Source organism: Anolis sagrei, chromosome 2 (genome assembly GCF_037176765.1).
Source record: "Anolis sagrei isolate rAnoSag1 chromosome 2, rAnoSag1.mat, whole genome shotgun sequence".
In the NCBI taxonomy this organism is placed as follows: Eukaryota; Metazoa; Chordata; class Lepidosauria; order Squamata; family Dactyloidae; genus Anolis; species Anolis sagrei.
The window spans coordinates 89056587-89077241 of NC_090022.1; the positions used below are offsets into that span (position 1 = coordinate 89056587).

At 37.6% G+C, this 20655-nt stretch overlaps 1 protein-coding gene across 2 annotated transcripts in view; it reads right to left on the bottom strand.

The window, feature by feature from the left end:
- SPOCK1 (SPARC (osteonectin), cwcv and kazal like domains proteoglycan 1) overlaps nucleotides 1-20655 on the bottom strand; it is a 618789-nt gene that overhangs the window by 119578 nt on the left and 478556 nt on the right. For both annotated transcript variants that reach the window (XM_060759863.2, XM_067463684.1), the window contains exon 6: nucleotides 16869-16983. In XM_060759863.2, the coding sequence (XP_060615846.2) occupies nucleotides 16869-16983 (115 nt within the window). The remainder of the gene's footprint in view (nucleotides 1-16868; nucleotides 16984-20655) is intronic.

The following is a 20655-nucleotide window of genomic DNA, read 5'->3' on the forward strand; positions in this document are numbered from 1 at the left end:
TGATAATTTTGAGTGATTCATTTAATGTTGCTTTCATTTCTTCTGGTATATTCTTACCAACTACACCATTCATACAAATGCAGTAAAAGTACCAAGTTACTGATGGTGTTATTTCCTTAATCTGTGTTACAAGTCCAGGAAGCTTTACAGACATTGCTCATGCCCCATCTGTGCTATTTCTAATGCATTTCAACCATGTAATGAAGGGTTAGAAGCCTATTTAAGGTATTAAATGCTTTTTCAACTTGAGTGTGTACCATCAATGATATGAAAATAAATCTTCAAAAATATTTTTCCCATGCTCATATATAACACAGCAAAATAAGTTTACGTTGTTATATCTGTGCTTTCATTCAGTTACAGAGCACAATAGGGGACATACCATTCCCCCCCCCCCCTAATAACTGTTCCTTGATATCATCTGATAAATTGTCAATTCACTTCTTAACTGTGTTCTTTAACAAAAATATTAAGGAAGGGCCTTTGGCAAATCCATAATGATTAATGCAGATAAATTTTGAAGCACACACTGAGTCCCTTCGGGAAGAGAGGGTGGGTTATAAACAAAGAATTATTATTATTATTATTATTATTATTATTATTATTACTAGAAACACAACAAGATGAGTCCACAGCAGACACTCTGCTGGCTGTTGTATTGGATCACACGTCAGACACTTCCCAAGTGTCTAGGACTGTGTGATGTATTGGCGAATATTGCATGCAGATCCCAGTAAGGTGGCCTTCTGCAGCTGACAGATGGTAATTTTGTCAGTGCCGATTGTGTTTAAGGGCAGGCCAAGGTCTTTAGGCACAGCATCCAGTATGCCAATCACCACTGGGACCACCTTGACTGGCTTGTGCCAGAGTCTTTGCAGTTCGATCTTTAAACCCTCATATTGTGTCAGCTTTTCCAGTTGTTTCTCTTCAATCCTGCTGTCACCTGGGATTGCAACATCAACAATACATACTTTGTTTTTTAACACAATCGTGAGGTCAGGAGTATTGTGCTCCAAAACTCTGTCTGTCTGAATTTGGAAGTCCCAGAGGAGTTTGACGTGTTCATTCCCTGTAATTTCTTCGGGCTTGTGATCCCACCAGTTCTTTGTTGCAGGCAGATGGTATTTGTGGCACAAGTTCCAATGAATCATCTGAGCAATGGTGTTATCCCTCTGCTTGTAGTCTGCCTGTACGATCTTCTTGCAGCAGCTGAGAATGTGATCTATTGTTTCATCTGCTTCCTTGCAGAGTCTACATTTGGGATCTGTCGTTGACTTTTCAATTCTCGCTTTTATGGCATTTGTTCTAATGGCTTATTCTTGGGCTGCCAGAATCAGGCCCTCTGTCTCCTTTTTCAGAGTTCCATTTGTGAGCCACAGCCATGTTTTTTCTTTGTCAATTTGGCTCTCAATTTTTGCCAGGAACTGTCCATGGAGAGCCTTCATTTGCCAGTTTTCTCTTCTGCTCTGGATTGTGTTTTTACAGTATTCACTCTTTGTCTTTTGCACTTGAAGCAGTTTACTACTATTGACTTCCCTTATTATTATTATTATTATTATTATTATTATTATTATTATTGAGTTCTTCAGCTATTGTGTGTGGTTTTCCAGTTTTCCTATTACTTGAGAAACTTCAAAGGAGGCGCTCACTGCATTTTCATTGGTACAATGAACAGCTAGTTTTCAAGGGTATTGGATTATATGGGAAGCCTTCACTAGAAATTGGTGTTTATTTTGGAGACATTTGCTTTCTAGATGAAGAGAGTAACAACTAGGGAGGTGGGAGGTGTAATGCTCCCTCTGCTCACATATTCAGATTAACCTGAGGTTGAATGCTTGGATAGATCTTATAAAACATTATCAGGGAAAATGCCATTACCTGCCATTCCCCCCCCCCTTCATTTCTGAATTCTGAGTGAACAGAATGCTGTGTAGCATCTTGAGTTTGATCAGGTCAAAAGAAGAATATGAAATGTTGGCTAACTGCACAGAAGTGACATTTTCTAATATAAGGTCAGCTATGGTCTTTGTTTCGGGACTTAATGTGAAAACTTATGAAATAGATGAAAATGCTATTTCATTTTTCCTCTCTGTTTCATGTTCATGTCAGATACAGTTTCATTCAAATCCAGAAAATGGTTCCTTTGAAGGCTGTTGAAAGTAAACAAAACTATTTTAATTTATTCTCTTTGGTAAAATATTTATATCCCCTCCAAGGGAAAATGGCATTAAAAAGAGTAGGATCAATTCCAAGTTTATGCTTCAAACTCAGTAAAGCTTATTAGGCAGCAAGTGTTCCAGAATAAAACACCTACAATGGCATGTACTTAGGGAAAGGGAGCATTTAGAGTATTTGTTTTGAAATGAACATCATGTCTGCCAACAATTTTGGTGTAGCATTAGCAAGTGCTGTATCAGGCACAGACAAAGTTACAGTTGCGTGAAGAAAAGGAAAACAAAATTAATATGCTGGAATTGGGAATTATTTCTTAAATAAAATCTACCCTATCCAAGCTGTAAGAATTTCTGGGCCCTTGAGCTTTATTCTTAATTCTCCAAAAAGTCACAAAGGATGACACTGAAATATGAGCCAAGAGAAACTTGGCAAGGCCTGATTGTGAAATTAGAAATTCATTATGCTGTTTTTGCTAGTTATATGATCATTCCACGTTATGCAACCAAATAGTCAAACCTTGCTAAAGATATACTAAAAATAAGATTTTACAAAATTACTTATTTTTCTACTAACAAAACTAGTTGTAGGCTTCTGGAAGCTGTAGTGCACAAACTACGAAGCCACATTAATGACAATACTGAACAGCTAGTTTATAAAATCTTCCTTGCGTATATGTCACTTTTCAAAAGGACAAGTAGGAATAGTTCAGACACACCTGCAATTATTGTAGGTCTTCAAACTGCTTCCAACTGATGATGGCCAATGTAATAAAATAGAGTAAATCTGTCTCCAAAGGACAGCGGATAAGCAAATAGACCACTTGTGGAGAAGCTTATATAATTTAAAAGACAAATTTTCAATGGACCTTGGACAAGTTACCCACTTAGCATCAGAGGAAGGCAAAGACAATTTCCTTTGACCATTTAATTCTGTGAAAAGCCTAATAGGGTTAGGTCAGTCTCCTTAAAAAAAGTGACAAAAAGTGGGCCACAATATGCTTCATGCTGCCCCAAGCCACATGGAGAAGATCAGTGGAGGAAAGCAGTGAAGTAGAGGGTCTAGCTGGAATAGGTGTGGACAGCACACTATCCATATGTACCCCTTGAGCATTTTGGGGTCTCTCCTTCAATTGCTGGCCACACTTGAAGCATGCATTGTTGGCAAAATCACATGTCCTGTGGGTTCATGGGAACATAGTTCTGCTGGTGAAACACCACTGGTGGCAGATATATGGCAACAATAGTAGCAGTGAACCTGTAATAGGTTGCATACTACAACTCCAATGCTGGGAAAAGGAATGAGCCATATTAGCTGAAAACTCACATATTTTAAAGTATAATTTTACAAACATATTCACAACATCTTACACATTTATGATCTAAAGTTGATGAGAACTTGCCTTTAAAATGTTTAGTAGAAAGGTCTGTATACTACAAAAGCATGGTTAATGTGTTAATTTGTTAAATCCATGTCCTAAAATCACATACATTATGAAAGTCCTATTCACTGAAGCTGTCACCCTATTGCTGTATTTTTAGACATGTGGGCTGTTCAGAAACTGATAATCTGTTTAAAGAGAATAATTTGGCATTTCCTAGGCTCAAGCTATTAAAAGCCAGGTGTAGAGACAAAAATGTTGTTCAAATGTTCCATGTAATAGTTGTATTGAAAGCGAAATTATGGAACAGCCAAGGCTAAGTTGCTGTACATTATTTAAAGAGTCCTTAGCTTGTTTTCCATAATGCCAGCAATTTACAAGTGATAAGCTGCTGTTCTGGAGACTGTGAAGATTTCCCTGGAAGAAATCCTAAAGGTTTGTTATCTTGCTGAATTTGCTCATGACATTTTGATTTCAAGTCTGGGGACTTCTCTCTCTCTCTCTCTCTCTCTCCCTCTCTCTCTCTCTCTCTCCCCCCCCCCCCCCCTCCTCCGGTGGTTTCTGAAAGAGAGCAAACTCATTTCCTGTATTCTGGACGGACTCCAAATGAATAATCCTGTTTAAAGAAATCCCACTGAAATGAAAAGCATGAATTATTACTGATCAGATTATTAAAAGCAAACTGATGGGGAAAAGGCAGGCAATTAAGCATAAACAATAGAAGTTTTTCCACCATGGACAGGATATTCTCTTTCAGTCCATAATAGTACTATAGTTGTTGTTATTATTCTCAAACTTTCTTCTCTTAAATGAAACTCAAAGTGGCTTACTAAAATAGTGCAAATTCCAATTACAAACCTACAACATATAAACATTAAAATAGAATTAAACAAAGAAAAAAAGAAATAGTTAAAATAACCCAAAACCATTAAAAACAGTAAAAAAATAATTTAAACAAACACTACATAACATCCTCTGGCAAGTATGCAAGACCAATGGCTTATATTAAGCATGCTATTACATTGCCCAGATTGATTGATTTATTTGGCGGGGGGGGGGGGAAGTTTGCCCTGTCTTGGTCCAAAGTCTGTTTCTCTCAGTCTCCTGATAAGATTTAGAGAGTGAAGGAAATAGTGAGGCAGCACAATAGCTAGCGTCTTTGACCTGAGCAGTCATGAATGGAGAATATGGAAGAGTTGATATACAATTGTAAATATAAATCTACCTGTAGACTTGGTTTATCTGAGTTGATTGCAGATCGTATAGCCCTTCTCCTCTAAGTGAAGAATATGTGCAGGAAGATAGGATGATACAAGCTAGGTGTCCACAATGCTCATTGGGTACTCCAGTGTGCATCAGGCACTCTTGCTAAAGTCCTGTTATGCTTCTTTGCAATTCAGTAACCAGGCTAATACCTCTACCACTTAGCTAAGTTCATGGAAATGCATATTGAATGAAAGGTTGTACAAGATTCTGGCTTCTTTTTATATATAATGGATGTACTTGTGTGTGATTTTGTAAACAATTGTTTGTAAAACATTGTAAGGTACTGTATATGCATGTGGATTAAATCTCTCCGAGCAATTCCTCACTTGCATAAAGCTTTGTGTGCCTCATATGTCTAGTAAGGTCTTTTTGATCCTATACTCCATATGTGTGAGAGAATTCATCCATGAGCATGAATTAATAAAGGCATACAGGAACAGTTGGTGGCGATGCAGGCAACCACATGATGTAGTTGCAGAGAAAGAGAGAGAGAGAGAGAGAGAGAGAAAAGTCATTAAACATTAATTTTGGCTTTGTGTACCCTCAATGGATTTGGATCGGAATTTTTTTTCTTCTGTACATGCCTTTTTGCATAATTGAACTTTTCCTTTTTGTATGATCAAGAAAAAACATATGTTGGGTTGGAAAAAATAAACTTGAGACACTATGTGTTATAGCGTGGGCTAAATGTGTTCCATCCATTTAAGTGTTACAAATATAATGAAAACATATAGACATCTGTAAGCTGTAAAATCATATTATAGTGTAATCCATTTTGTTCTAGCTTTTATTCTGCAGTCTATTTTTAAACTGCACTGGATAATGTTTGACAGCGATCTGAAGAAAGTGTTTGGTTTCACATCCCAATTTTACATCTCATGACTTTGTCATGGTTTAGGTTGTATTCTATTTCCTAGTTTTATTTGTAGCTTCCAAATTTCTTGACTACGAGGACCAGGTTACCATGCATAGAAAGTCAGGGACTCTATCAAGGAAACTTATGGCTGCATCGTGCTCATACCAGTATGGCCCTCTGAGATTCAATAGCTTCCTTTCCTATTGCTATGAGGGCCCTTCTACAAAGGCCCTAAAAATGTGGAAATTGTTGGGTTCCTGCAGTCATGCAAAACATGTGTTTTTCTTCCCTTCCTCCTATGGAGACTGCTCCAGTGAAGGAGCTAATCAGCTGATTGGGCTGTCAAATGGACACACAGGTGCCTCAAGGGAAGCACAAGTGGAAAGCCATTAGAATTCTCTGAAACTCTTTATTTTAATTCTCTGAAACTCTTTATTTTAAACTTTATAATATTAAACAGAGCTTAAATTAACAATTTGGGGAAAAGAGAAATCCGCACATGAAATCTGCTTATATTTATATTAAGATATTCACACGTGCACACATAAAGTCCAGTGCATAATGGAAGATTTTTTTTTAAAATCCACCAGATGTCCCGCACCCACCCTCCGTTTTGTTCCAATACAGAGGAAGCCTATGAAGACAGTGGGCATCTCAATCCAGGGACTACCAGGTCTGTGTGGGGAACTGCAGTCAGGTCTCTGAATTTTTTACCTCTCATTTAAAACATGGATTTTGGCGCTGTCTGGAAGTACCCTGAGAGTTTTATTCTGGTTAGAAAAAAAGTCCCCAAACCAAGGCCTGTTTGGATACTGTAACACACACTGTCGGAAATCCTCAAACTGTGGCCCTCCAGATGTTTTGGCCTCCAACTCTCAGAAGCTCTTGTCAACTTATTCAACAGTCAGGAATCTGGGAGTTGGATTGCCAAACAGCTGAAGGGCCACAGTTTGAGAATACCTGCACTATTGACCTCATCACATCGGCCTCATCACATCGGTGGAATATACCTATTTTAGCCCAGGTCACCAACATAGCTGGCTGGTTCCCATCATATGACATCGTGCCAGCTCTGTGAGTGAAGCAGGGCAGAGCTGGCACATGTCACTGACAGGGCAACACGGGAAAGCTCCCATGTTGCCATACAGTCTAGGGGGAAAGCTGCATGCTCCACGCATGATCAGGTATTCCCGCATGTGATTGCCCTCCCTTGGATCTGGGTGATGTGAGCCGTGGAGTGGCAGATTCCCCATGTCCTGTGGTGAAGCGGAGGGCCACCGGCTGCTGGAGGTATGATGAGGTGGTTAGTGAAGCTGCCTTTGGAAACTTCATCAGGTTCAAGCCTTCAGCAGATCTAAATGGCTTGGTTGCTGACTGGAGCTTTTAACAGGCTGAGGAAATGCAAGAGGTAGACTTTGATATGCTTTGAACTGTTTTACATTAATGTTTTTAGTAGATTGTGTCAAATGCTTTTAAAAACTTTGTATTTATTTTTAATGCTAGCTATACTATTTTTGTGACTGATTTTAGCTACATATTGGGTCTCATGTGGGAGAAAAACAGCACATAAACAAACAAACAAACAAACAAATAAATAAATAAGGAAAGAAGGGACCCAGTAAGCCAAGGGAGTAAATGCTATCTCCTACATCCCAAACACCCAAAGGCTTTGGAGAGGCCATCAAGGAAGACTATGCAACTTGAGAGGTGGATAAAGCTGGCCTGTGGCAATCTAAGGCTTTGGTACCTTGTTGGAAGTAGGACTCAATAGACACAAGGTTGGAAGGGACCCTGAGGGCCAACTAACCAAAGTGATAAGGAAGCAAGAAAAGCACAGGTAAACATTTCTGAGAGATGGCCATCCATCCTGTACTTAAACACAGCCAATGGCAAAATACTTCATAATTAAAAACACACATACATAAAACACAAAAGAACAGTTGAATGTGTAACAAAATTCTAGAATATTATTAAATATTAAAAAGCAAAACATTAAAATAAATGCAAATTAAATGATTTATCTATCTCATATAATCATATAATACAGTTCAATGTGATTGAATTATATTAGTCTACACTGACCCTTATAATGTAATTTAAACTGGGTTATATGGCAGTGTAGATGGGGCCATTGTTAGAATATATAAATAAAAATATATTTATTTTTAAAGTACTTGCCCATATGCTTCTCATTAGGGTGAAATAGTAAATTCAAAGTGGGAAGAGGCACCATGGTCCATCTAATCTAAAACACTACTATGGATGCAGGATGTCCATATCTCTGAGATGCAGCTATCCATTTTATGTTTCAAATAGACCATGCAAAGGACAACTCTACCACCAATGAAATGAAATACTGAACAACATTTTAAAAATACACTGAATACAGTAATAAAAGGAAAAAATGAAAGTGGAACAACGTAGAAAATAAGTGTTATTACTTGGATAAAATTGGCTGAAATGCACTTTGGCTATAGAAACATGATGTAGTATCATAAAGTATCATAGTCATATAGCAATAATAATACCTTACAACAAAAGGAACTTGCTTCATATTTCTCCAAATGCATGCCAGAAAAATCCAAACAGCAAAGTTTCAAATGAAAGAACAATGACAAATACAATAGATAAGTTCTTGCAACCGTTGCTGCTGCTGCTCTCAACAGACAGCTTCAGGAAAATAGATATGATTCCCTCTACATACCCAAGAGAGTGTAGGGAACACTGTGAGAGACATTTGTTTTGATTTTTTATAGGCCCTGGGAGTTTAAAAACAGTCCAGAGGTGCACATGGAAGTATGCAGTATTTCATAGAATCTAAGAGTCGGAAGAGACCTCATGGGCCATCCAGTCCACTGATTTTAGCTACATATTGGGTCTTATGTGGGAGAAAAACAGCACATAAATAAATAAACAAACAAACAAACAAACAAACAAACAAACAAATAAATAAATAAGGAAAGAAGGGACCCAGTAAGCCAAGGGAGTAAATGCTATCTCCTACATCCCAAACACCCAAAGGTTTTGGAGAGGCCATCAAGGAAGACTATGCAACTTGAGAGGTGGATAAAGCTGGCCTGTGGCAATCTTATTTGCATAAGAGGTGAAATAGGGCGAAAATGAAGCCATGGTCAAGTTGAGTATGTGATGGCAAAGAAATGAGTTGGATGCTTTTTAAATATAGAAATACACATTTTGCATTTCTAGGATGATCTGGTTTCTGAAATCTTGACATTTATGAGGCACATGATGAATTTGGAGGAGATGGGACATTCACAAAGTTGTGTGTACATTTAAAATACACATATATTTTAACATGGAACACTCTTCCTAGAGAGATCAGATTGGCTCCCTCCCTCTCAACATTTTGGAGGCAAGTTAAAACATGGTTGTTTGAGCAAGCATTTACAAATGCAGAGTAGCTAATATATAGGAAATTGAATGAATTGATGATGGAACTGGACAATGCTTGATAATGAGATGCTAATGATACTGTTTTTATTGCTCTTGTTGTGTTTTATACTGTTTTAATGTTTTAATCTGTAGTATGATTTTATGTGTATTGATTTGTTGGAAACCGCCTTGAGTTGCTGATTGGCTGAGAAAGGTGGTATACAAATATAATAAATAAATAAATAAATAAATAAATAAATAAATGTTTCAAAAATGTACACAAACATGCTTTAGGAGTGTTTGGAATGTATACAGTAGACAAATGCTACATTTTGAGAACAAAACATGCAAAATATTTTTAAATGAATGTAAGCTGGGGGGAAATGTGAGTTCTAAGGTAAAGTCAAACCCAAAAAGGCTATGAAAAGTAGACCTGGACTTGTTTAGAAAAGCTGCCCAGATTCAAAGAAATCACTTAACAGCAAGAGCAGACCTCATAGTTGACCTGCAGATACAGGTATCAGACTAAATGGCAAGCCAGATGTCAACTCTGTCCTTATGTCTTACTTACAGGACCCAGACATTCAACAGCAGAGTATTCATTTTCATCATCATGCAATATTTATTTATATTTTTCTGCAATATAATTTACCAGCAACATAATATTTGCTGCTATACTCCAAAACAAGACAAGCATTATCTGCCAAAAAACTCTATATAAAGCAGTCAGACCAGCCTTTATGCCAAAGAATAAATGGAAATAAATCTGACATCAGCAGCAAGTGTATTTTTCTTTTTAATGAGGGGTGTACTCTAGTTTCCAGGGCAGCAGAAAACAAGTCTGCTCCTTTTTCCTTATGACATTCTTTTACATATTTTCTACATGGCTATCATGTCGACTCTTCAACCTTCTCTTCCGCAGGCTAAACATGTCCAGCCCTTTAAGCTGCTCCTTGTAGAGTACGGTCTACAGACCTTTGATCATTTGGGTCACCCTCCTCGTTCCAGCTTGTCAATATCCCTCTTGAATCCCTCTTTTGTACTCTTTCACTGTGTTTATTGCTCACCTAGATCCGAGAACATGGATAATAAGGAGAAAAAAACATTTATCTTTCTCCCCCATCCTTTCCCACACACCAGATTCTACTTTTCATCCACATTCTTATTCAATGGATTACATTCAGTTCTTTGTTATTATCAAGGCATCTCCTAATAACTTAAATAATGAAGTAGGGGACATAATTAATTAGGTACATGATTTCAATTATTTGAGTGAAGGACAACAAATTAATATGCTCATAGCTAATGTTCAGCATTAACAAATAAATGTTCAAAGTTATTGTTTCAAGTCCTGCTACTTAATTTTTGTTGTAAACAAAATTTTACATAAATATTACGCCTATTGCATGCATGAATAAAATTGAAAACCTAATCACACAATCAAATTGCACGAACTAATTGAAATGATAGTATGTTATTACTGAGACATGCTAAAGGAAGCGAAGTCAGGAAAGAATAGGTAGTATCATATGCTATTCTGGCTGACAGAAGTTACAGAAGGGCATGAAAATACAGTAGACTGATTGCCATTCAAAAACTCACCACTTCCCAAGGAATACTCCTTTGAGATTACCAGCCTTTCTTTTTTAAGGGCCATCCTGTAATATACAGTGTTTCCTCTTATTGTGCTATACAATAACTCTATGGCACCAAATGAAGTGTCTCTCATGAGAGTTCCCTTTAAAGATTAGTCTACCACCTTATACAAAAATTGCTAGAATAGATGCTTGTGCGATATGCTGCAGGTAGTACATATTTCCTTCCCACCCTGATAAAATTATTTTGATGGCATTCTCTTGGGTGCAGAAATGCTTTAAAATGCTTTGCAGTTTTATATTATTTTGATGCCTGTTTTATGAAGTTAGAAGACAAATGTCTATTTATGTCACCTAAATTTATACTATGGTAATTGCTCTTACAACCACTCGAGTGAAGCTGGAAACAAACTGACACAACAGTTGATAGTAATTGGCTTATTCGGTACTCCTGTCTTTACTTTGTGACACATGTATACAGGTTGATGCACTCTTCTGGACATAATTCTTTGCAAAGGGGATAATAACAAGCATTATACATCATGGCAGAAAGTGGAATACAGATCTGAAAAAAAAACTTGAATAGTAACAAAGAACTGTGAATTCCATAATATTTTGTGCCATACATGAAAATCCAAAGCACTATTGTGGCTGTGCTGGAACTGTTAATTATTCGGTTTGTCAGCTCTCTGATTGTGGCACACTGCAGTGCTCATTTGGGAGCTGACAGGAGGACAGATATTAGCCTGTGATTGATCTTCCTTAGAACATGAGCTCATAGTACTATTAGTTCAACTCTATTAAATAACCAAAATCTCTTTGTTCAAACTCTTGCCTGGCTGAAATGCTTCCTGTGTTCATTTTGATTTTAGAAAAACAGTGACACATTGCCTGAAAGGGCAGTAAACATGAGTGTTGATCACAAACAAGACTATCTTTCAAAAGCTTAGTGGGAAATGATCATCAAAACCGTCAGCAAGGTTGCGCTGATGTAAATAATGAAACACAGTGTTTTGATAAACTTGAAACAACTGGTGTCACAAGCAGGGTAAGAGAGGCAATCTGAGAACCAAGCATTTGCTTTAATTTAAAAAAACACACTTCATTAGTGATGCTATATCAAAAATGAGGGTTTGCCTCTCAGCAGAATGATCAGAATTCAGTTTTAAAAACACATACCAATGAAAATTGTTTCCTTACAGATTTTACTGCAGAGAATACAAAAAGTATTAATCATTACAGTGACAAATCCGTCTTTAATTTTCCTTTTCTTTGCCATCTTGCCATTTAAGTAAAATAGTAATTATGCTAATGGCTTTATGATACTTGCTGCTCATGAAATAAAGAACTACATAATTAAAGTAAATTATTAGTCTGCTTTTGCCTTCTGCAGACTTGAAATTCAGTCTATTGAGCTATACTGTTGAGCCATCTCCACTCTTTACAGTGTAGTTGCTACATATGCTGCAAGAGACCCAAGAAAGATGTGCAAAGGACTTTGTGGTGAGTCCAGGCTTTGGGCCCCATGGAGACAAGCCCCACATCTATGAAAACTTATGCTACAGTTTCTTTCAATTCATCTCAGAAGTGCTACAAAATCCCTTTGGATACTGATATCCCATGTCTGGCTGTCTTGCATCCTGTTCTCAGGGGGACATGGAAAGAGCCTCCTCGAAGACTGAGTATATATAGTTGGGAGTCCCCTGAGCAACATTTCTTGTAAACGGCTAATCTTTCTAACCTAAAAGCATTGCTTTTCAACATTTATGCAGTGCTTTTGACATGAAATAATAATAATAATAATAATAATAATAATCCTGTTTTCAGAATTGTCCTCCCACAAAAAATCCAACAAAACAAAGCAAAACACCTCTTTGTCAAATAACTTGTATATACAAGATGCACCTGTTCCAAATCTTCAGCATACATGGTTAAGCTCTAACACCATTTTATAGTCAATTAGAAATTCAGAGCCCCGCTATTACTGGTGATTTCTTACACAAGGTTTTCCTACACTGGAATCTGAAACCACAGAGGAAATATATCAGTAAGACAAATGAAAGTATTTTCACTGAGTAATCTATGGAATATGTTTATTTAAATGGGATCCCAAGATAAGGAGTCACCTCCTACTTGGGTTATGTCTCTGTTCAATGATAATTGTTACTTTAAAAGTAATGGCAAATATAAAGGCATCCTGAAAATCAACTGAGAATAATATTGACATTCAATAGAGAATGTACGCAGATTAATTTTTTTAAAAAAAACCTTTTGAAGTTAGAAATGAACCACATAGACTAGAAAACGGATGCTTAGCCCCAGCTAGAACAGATGTATTGGATTAATTATAATTCAATACACAGGTAAAGCACATGGATTCAGTGGGTCCACTCTAATTAGGACTAACAACAGAGTTAAGACCATGGTTATTGCTATTGAACAGCATTTATGTAATAGTCGAACAAGCCACATGTTGCCCAAAACTTTGGCTCTAGAATTCCATGCATTATTTTCTTCATAACATTATGCTACTGAAACAATGGTTTTAGCATGCCCGTCTTATATTTCTGCTTAGCAATATGGTCCTGATTTCACAAATTCAGATTCTCGTTAAATGAGGGAAATATGGCATCATCTATCAGCAAAATTCAGTAATGGGAATCTTGTATCTGACACGCTCACTGAAAAAAGAAATTAATATCTGAGAGATTTATTGTTTCATACTAGACAGCACAACGAAGTTGCTGCTTGTATTTAAATAACAGTTCTGTAGACAGGACATAAAATCACTGGTAGTGCAGAGCTAGGTTGGGACAACAGACATGTTATTCTCTGAGGAATCATATAGGGAGGCTTATGCACAAATGAGTGACATGTAGCACAATCACACACAACCACAGGAGGAAGGCAGTTCTTGCAGCCTCATTTATAACACTTCCTCTCCTGGGTTAATTCTGCCCCCATCTATTGGACCATGAAGGTCTTGAACAGGAAGGTCTTCACTTGCACATTGGATTTCCAAGCAACCTGTATCCAAATCACATGGAGCCCAAATAAATGAGTAACTGCTCATAATTAGAACTTCCTATTCCAAACTCTGTACTCAACATTAGAAGTCGGTGGCCCGGGGGGGGGGGGAGGGGCAGTATGGGAGTGCAGGGCCAGGGCAAAGAACTGAGATCCACTGATGCAGTCACATATTCATGCCTCACAGATGGGTAACATGTAAGCAACACATTAAAATATTAAAACAAAATAATACAAATCAGTAATAAATACTATTAGAACATTAAAAATTAGAAAAAGCTACACATCAATTCTGGTATCACAGTTTGTTCTGGAGCCACACACCATTTACATGTCAATTTGGATACAATTTAAAAATAAGTAGGGAAATATTTGGATGTGTGTCAGTTAAGTATCAAATGCAATGTTAGTGAAAACCATTATGCAGTCACTCGAAATATAGGTGATCAAGACTGAAAGTATTTTCACTGAGTAATTTTGACCAGATATCTTGCAAATGGGTGGGAGACATGTTATTAACAGCAGCCAGTTCTTGCTAACATGTTTTCTCCTAGCTATTGAAAAAACGTTAGTCAGCACCAGCAGGGCACTTCCAACTTAGGGCACTTCCAGACAGGCCCAAAACACGGGGTCTATCTCAGGTTTACCTGAGGTTTTCAAATGACACCTCAGGTAAACCCAAATTAATCTAGAATAAACTGGGATTTCCCAGTTTTCTCCAGATTAATTAGACACCTGGAAAGATCCGGACCTTAATGCAAGGTCCAGATATTTTTAGGTGTGGGCCAATGATTTCCAGGTATGGGCACATGCTCAGGCCCCTCCGTTAAAAGTTTCAGACCCTACAAAATGATGTCAGAAGGTTGGGGGGGGGGGGGAGGAGAAGGAAATCCCTCCATCTCCTTCCAACCTACCAATATTTCATCTTGACATGCCAGAAGCTTTCGGCGGAGGGGTCTGATCATGCAGCCAGTCCTCTCAGGTAAGTTTAGGGAGTAAATGAGGGACTGGGGGCTCGCTAGATGCCCTCCTGGGCATGTATCTACCACCCACCTCCAGGGAAAGCTTGGGGTTTGAGATGAGTGTGAGGCCTCAATCCTGGAAGGAATTGGGATATAACATCCCAGATCATTCCAGGATCGAAGGCATGTGTGGAGGAGTACAGGAGTAAGGAGATGAATCTCTATCACTGCTGCCCAACTTGACTACAGGAAGAAAAGGTGATGCCTTCAACAAATGATCAACAGAGGAAAGACCCAGGTACATATCATATACATACAGTCATTCATATGTAGATAACAAATGGACTTTGGTCCTGAGGAATTTCTTTCCAAACCAATTATTGTCTCATGCATCCAAGGAATGGCATTTTAGAAAATAAGCAAACTTGCAGAATTAACTAATTGAAAATTCAGCCAAAACAAAAGATTGCCCTGCTGAACTGTATCTTCCGTCATATTGAATTTATCAATGTAAGCATTATTAGAATTAATTCCTCTTGTATGAATGAAATTGTGAACTTAAAATGTCACTGAAGATGTATTACGATGATATTCCTTCTGATAAGGGCATGTGAAAGGGCATAGAAGGCACATATTAAGAGAGTTAAAGTAATGTATATGTTTGTGTTTATATGTGTACACATACAGAAAGAAAGAAAGGGAGAGAAAGAAGCGTGTGTGTAATTTCTTAGTTACACGCAAAGCCATTCTAGCCACATCAGGTAGGATTTATGAAAATGGGAGGAGGGGGAATAAAGAATGTGCTTGGAAAGAAGAGTGATCCAATTAAATGCTCATTTTTTGACCAATAACTCACAATAAAGAACCTTGCCTCTGGCTCTTCTCCCAACAAAAATCAGCAATTCAATAAAAGACAGCTTGAAAAGTTACTTTTTGAGAGTAATTTAAACCTGTTACAGTATTTCAAAATAATTTGTTGATTTTACTTATTGCAGTGTTGAAATGATAACTTGTGTTATCCGTTTTGCTATTTGTGGAATTTTTATTCCATATTTTAGAATTTTATAAAGAGAAAAAAACGTCAGTTTTGGAAAGAGAATGCTATAAAACCTGGAATATTCATGTCAAAAAATACCCTAACTGCCCTTTAAATGTAGTTTGAAACCATTACTGTTATATTAGTAAAACAAATATAACAAAACAAAACAAAAAGCCATTCATATTTTAAAAATGGGGCCTTGTTTCAGCCTCATCAGCAAAAACAAACAAACAAACAAAAAACCTAAAATCAACTAACATTAACTTTTAAACAAATATTTGAAGCACAGCTCTTTCTCAAAATATTTCTGTGAAGTCTCAGAATTGTCACGAGCATTATATCTCCCTATGCTATTACTAGATGGAAAGACTGCCATTGAACCACAGCTCGAGATCAGCCACTTCTAAGCTAAGTAGACATGTGTGGGAATCTGTTGTGAAATAGGCAGCTATTATTTGGTTCTGAACTGGCAAATGAAAATCAATCCTTTTGAACAAATGTCCTAAAAAGTTTCATTACAGGGGATTTAGCATAAGAAAGTTGTATTTTTTTTACCCCTGTCCCTATGACTGAGTTCTTGGCCTGTGCATTGATCAAGATGTTATATGCTGTCATCATCTGCTTGTACTTTTCTGTCCTTCACATGAACTTACATCACCTTATCAATTCAGTTACAAAGCTCCAGTGACTTTTTCTGTATTTCAGAACCAGCAATCTGGAACTCCAAAAGGAATAGTCGAAACTTTTGAGCTTCCTTCATAAAGCCCCCCAAAAAGAGCTTGATAATTGTAATCCAAGTGCCATGACACCGATTGCATTCCTGGGGCCATTTTGTTAATAATGAAGTACACTGTACTTAGTGGATCTTTCCATATGAAGAACTCTGTTGCATGTCATTAGGGAAACATTCAAAATCTAATGTAACTGATTAACTGCCACACCAGCACTTTTAACCCAATACCCCTACTCCGGCCGGCCCAGTTTTAATAGTGTCTTGTTGTATTGTTTACCATTATTGTTTTTCTGCTCAACTGTTTTAATTTGCTTTGGGTATTGTTTTGTTGTATTGTGTTTTGGGGCTTCGGCCTGTGTAAGCCGCATCGAATCCCTTGGGGAGATGCTAGCGGGGTACAAATAAAGTTATAATAATATAATAATATAATAATAATTAACTCACCAGTTTTCTCAGTCTTGTGTTTCGGACTTTCATGTCCTGGAAGACACGGGCAGGGCCCCTCACATCGAGCCACAATATTTTTGCCAGATGTGCAGGCATGGAAATCCAATTTGCACTATAAATACAACAGAAGGAGAAAAAATGATTTTGATTTGAGTAAACATAGAAGAAGGAAAAATGCACATTATCACCTGTGAGGATAAGTTTTCATTAGAACTATTTGTGTTTACTAGGCTTGTTTAGGTTCAGTTAGGAAAAACCTTAAAGTAAGGAAAACCTGCCGAATTTGGACTTTTGAACCAATTTCGAACCATGCAAGGAGGGGCAAATCTGAATTTGAACCACTTAGCCATTGTTCGGAATTATTCTGTAATGTTCGGATGTCTCCCATGGTTATTTTGATTTTCAGAACCATTAAGCAACTTTGGTAAAGCCTAAACAGTTTTAAAATCTTGCGGTTTCCCTTCCCTGGCGAGTGGTGATGCAAAGAGGGATGAAGTAGGCATGGCTAAGCACAGCCATTCTTGAAGGCCACGCTCCCAATGGTAGAGATTGCAAAAGGTCCTGTAGTTTGTAGGACCTTTTGCAATCTCTACCATTGGGGGTGTAGCCTTCAAGAATGGCTGTGCTTAGCCATGCCTACCTCATCCCTCTTTCCATCGCCACTCACCAGGGAAGGGAAACCGCGAGATTTTAAAACTGTTTGTTTAGCCTTTACCAAAGTTGCTTAATGGTTCTGAAAATCAAAATAACCATGGGAGACATCCGAACATTACAGAATAATTCCACACTGCCTTGCTGCTCATTAGCCAAAATAGTCGAGCAGCAGTCTTTGCCTAAATATAAAATAAACTGAATCTACAAAGGTGTCTAAAGAGAAGGCAGCAAAGCCTTTCCTTGCAATAAAGATAGCATGTGTGTCCACCACAAAAGGGGAGCCTCCATGACTCTCCACACCTTCCTTTTCAGCAAGCCCTGTAGTAAAACCAAGTCAGAATTTATACTTCAGTGGGAAACCAGTTCTTCTTTTTCCTGTAGTGGGGTCAGTCTAGCCCCGAAACACCCAAAACTCAAAGACATTCCTTCTTTCATCCATCCCTTTAGAGTCCCTTAGGATTGCTGCACCGGGGAGTCTGGCTTTCTGTTCTCCCCCAAATTAACACAGTTTGTGCCACACAAAGTTTCTGGAGTAGAACAACTACTTTCCAAGTAAAGATCACACAAAGAAACAGGAAAAAACGTTCAAAATTCAAACCAAGAACATGTTTCCTTTATTATTTAAAAAAATACTTAAAATTGAAAAAAAAATCCTTGGCAGGGGAGGGGGATTGAACCCACAGACTTGTTGTCAGGATTAATTTAGTTATGTATGTGTTTTAAATGTGCTTCTATGTATTTCCAGGATGGAATCCACTGTGTATTAGAAATGCTGTGCAGAATGTTAATTCCACGAGGCTGTGATTATGTGACCTTGAGAAAAGTAAGATAATATTTGCTCTTGCTGGGAACAGAAGGGAGTAGCTAGTCTCAGCAAGAGAGATAAGCAGATGTGAAGAGACTTTCGTTTTGACTAGTTCCTGAATTGTAGCTCGCTGTAGTAAGACGTATTTATTGAATGTGCTTAGTAAAACTTAGTTTCTTTTGTAACTAAAAGCCTGCAGAGTCCTTATTTTGCAACACAGTGTCTGCTGATCTAGCAATCCTTCTGCTGTGCACCGCCAAACTCTGACATATGAGGCCGGCGCGCTCTCCCTGAGCCATGGCTGCCTATAGAAAATTATCATTCAGAACTTGTATTTAAGCTGGGTCAGTCTATAAAAACTTTTTATAAAAACTTTGAAAATTTGCTATAAACCCATGGATAAGTCAAAAGTTATGAAATTTGGTGACCTAATATTAACCATGTGTTCTACCACTGTAGCAAGTTTCATCACAATTGGTCTAAAAATGAGGGAGGGACAATCCCCTGAAGTTTCCCCAGTGCCAGTGCTGTTTCTTTCCTATTGCACATGCGTGTCTGCCATTAACGAAGCAATTCAGAAATTTCTGATGTTTCCGCCTTTCCCCCTGGAAAATTTCGGAAATTATTTACGATCTGAAATGCCAGCACCCCCTACATACGAAACGAGTTTTGGACCATTTTTTAAATCAAACAAGCCTAGTGTTTACGCTTCTAGAGCAGTGCTGTGTCTAATCAGATCTCTGGTTTTAGACTGAAATATGGAGGGGGTACTCTTTCAAGTTTGTTAGGACTGAGGAATTGATATTTTAAAAAAATGGAAAAATAGTTCAAAAGAAGTGAAATTTTATATGGGCGAGAGTGTTCACAGTTCAGTTCACTAGGCAGAAAATGCACATTGGGATTTCTTTTGATATTGAATTAATCCAGTTTGGCATCTCTTTCACAATGCTATGGAATCATGGGAGATGTAGTTTTACAAGGCCTTTAGCATTCTCTGCCAAACAATTCTAGTTTCTCACCAAATTACAAATCTCAGAATTCCATAGCATTGAACCATGATAGTTAAAAGTTGTATCAGACTATATTAATTCTAGAGCATAGATGCAAAGTTTGTGAGGGAAATGCACACGGTGATATTTAGTTGTCAAATTTACAAACCTGCTGTAATGAAAGACATGTAAATATGAATCTTACGTACATCTTAGAACCATTGCACAATATTATATACACTCCCTACTATCACCTTTCAGTTCTACAATTGAGCAACTTAAAAACCTCATAAAATATGTAATGAAATAGCAATTTTAAACAAGAAGGTGTAGTATGCAAATGTTAGCAATGAATCCTACAATAATAATATTTTAAAAAAACAATCTACCATTGCTTGGATTCTTGTCTGCACTTATGAGCATATTTATATGAAGTTTAAATGCCCCAATACAAATTTTTAAAATGTGCTCAACCTCATCACAAAGGGCTAAAATCAGCGGCATGTGCCAATTATAGCCGTCACCCACTGAACCTGCTAGCTCCCATCATATGACATTGCACTGGCTACGTTGGTGAAGGAGGATGGAGCCTCTGATTGTAGCCCTTTGTGATGAAGTTGTGCACATCTTTAAAATTTATATTGGGGTATTTAAAATCCATTTAAATATACTCATAAGTGCAGACAAGAATCCAGATGGAAACGACTGGGAAACAGTGAAGCACTTACATATATTCTACAGAATTACATCTTTCTTTTCTATTTTGCTACAACAATAAAGCAGACTGAGAAAGGGAATGCTACAAGATGTTACAAGATAAATGCTTCTTCCTTTGAAAATACCACAAATAGCTCGGTGTGGGTTTGTGTGTATTTTCATTAAGAGGACTCAGGCTTCCGAGGCTTTAATCTAGCAGCAGGAGACCATTATCCTCTGACAACATGCTCTCCCAATGACATTATCTCCTGGGCACTTTCTGAACTTCAGAGGACCCTGATGATTGCAAGCTCCCTGTGATGTTCTTGCCTTCAGATTTAGAAAATTCAGGGACACATGTGGCTTTGGTTTTCTTCAGGAGGCACTATAGAAATGCTGCTTTTCTGCATGGTTGTTGTTATGAGTTGTAATAGTTAAAGTGGTTTCTGACTGCATTAATTCCCAAGTGAAAATGCACGTCTTGATATCAATTTGCATGGTTGAAAAACGTACACTTATAATATGGATATAAAATACAGATGTGGCAAAGATGAAGTACTTTGGCAACATCAGGAGAAGAAAGTAAAGCTTAGAGAAAACAATGATGCTGGGGAAAATGGAAGGAAAAAGGAAGAGGGGC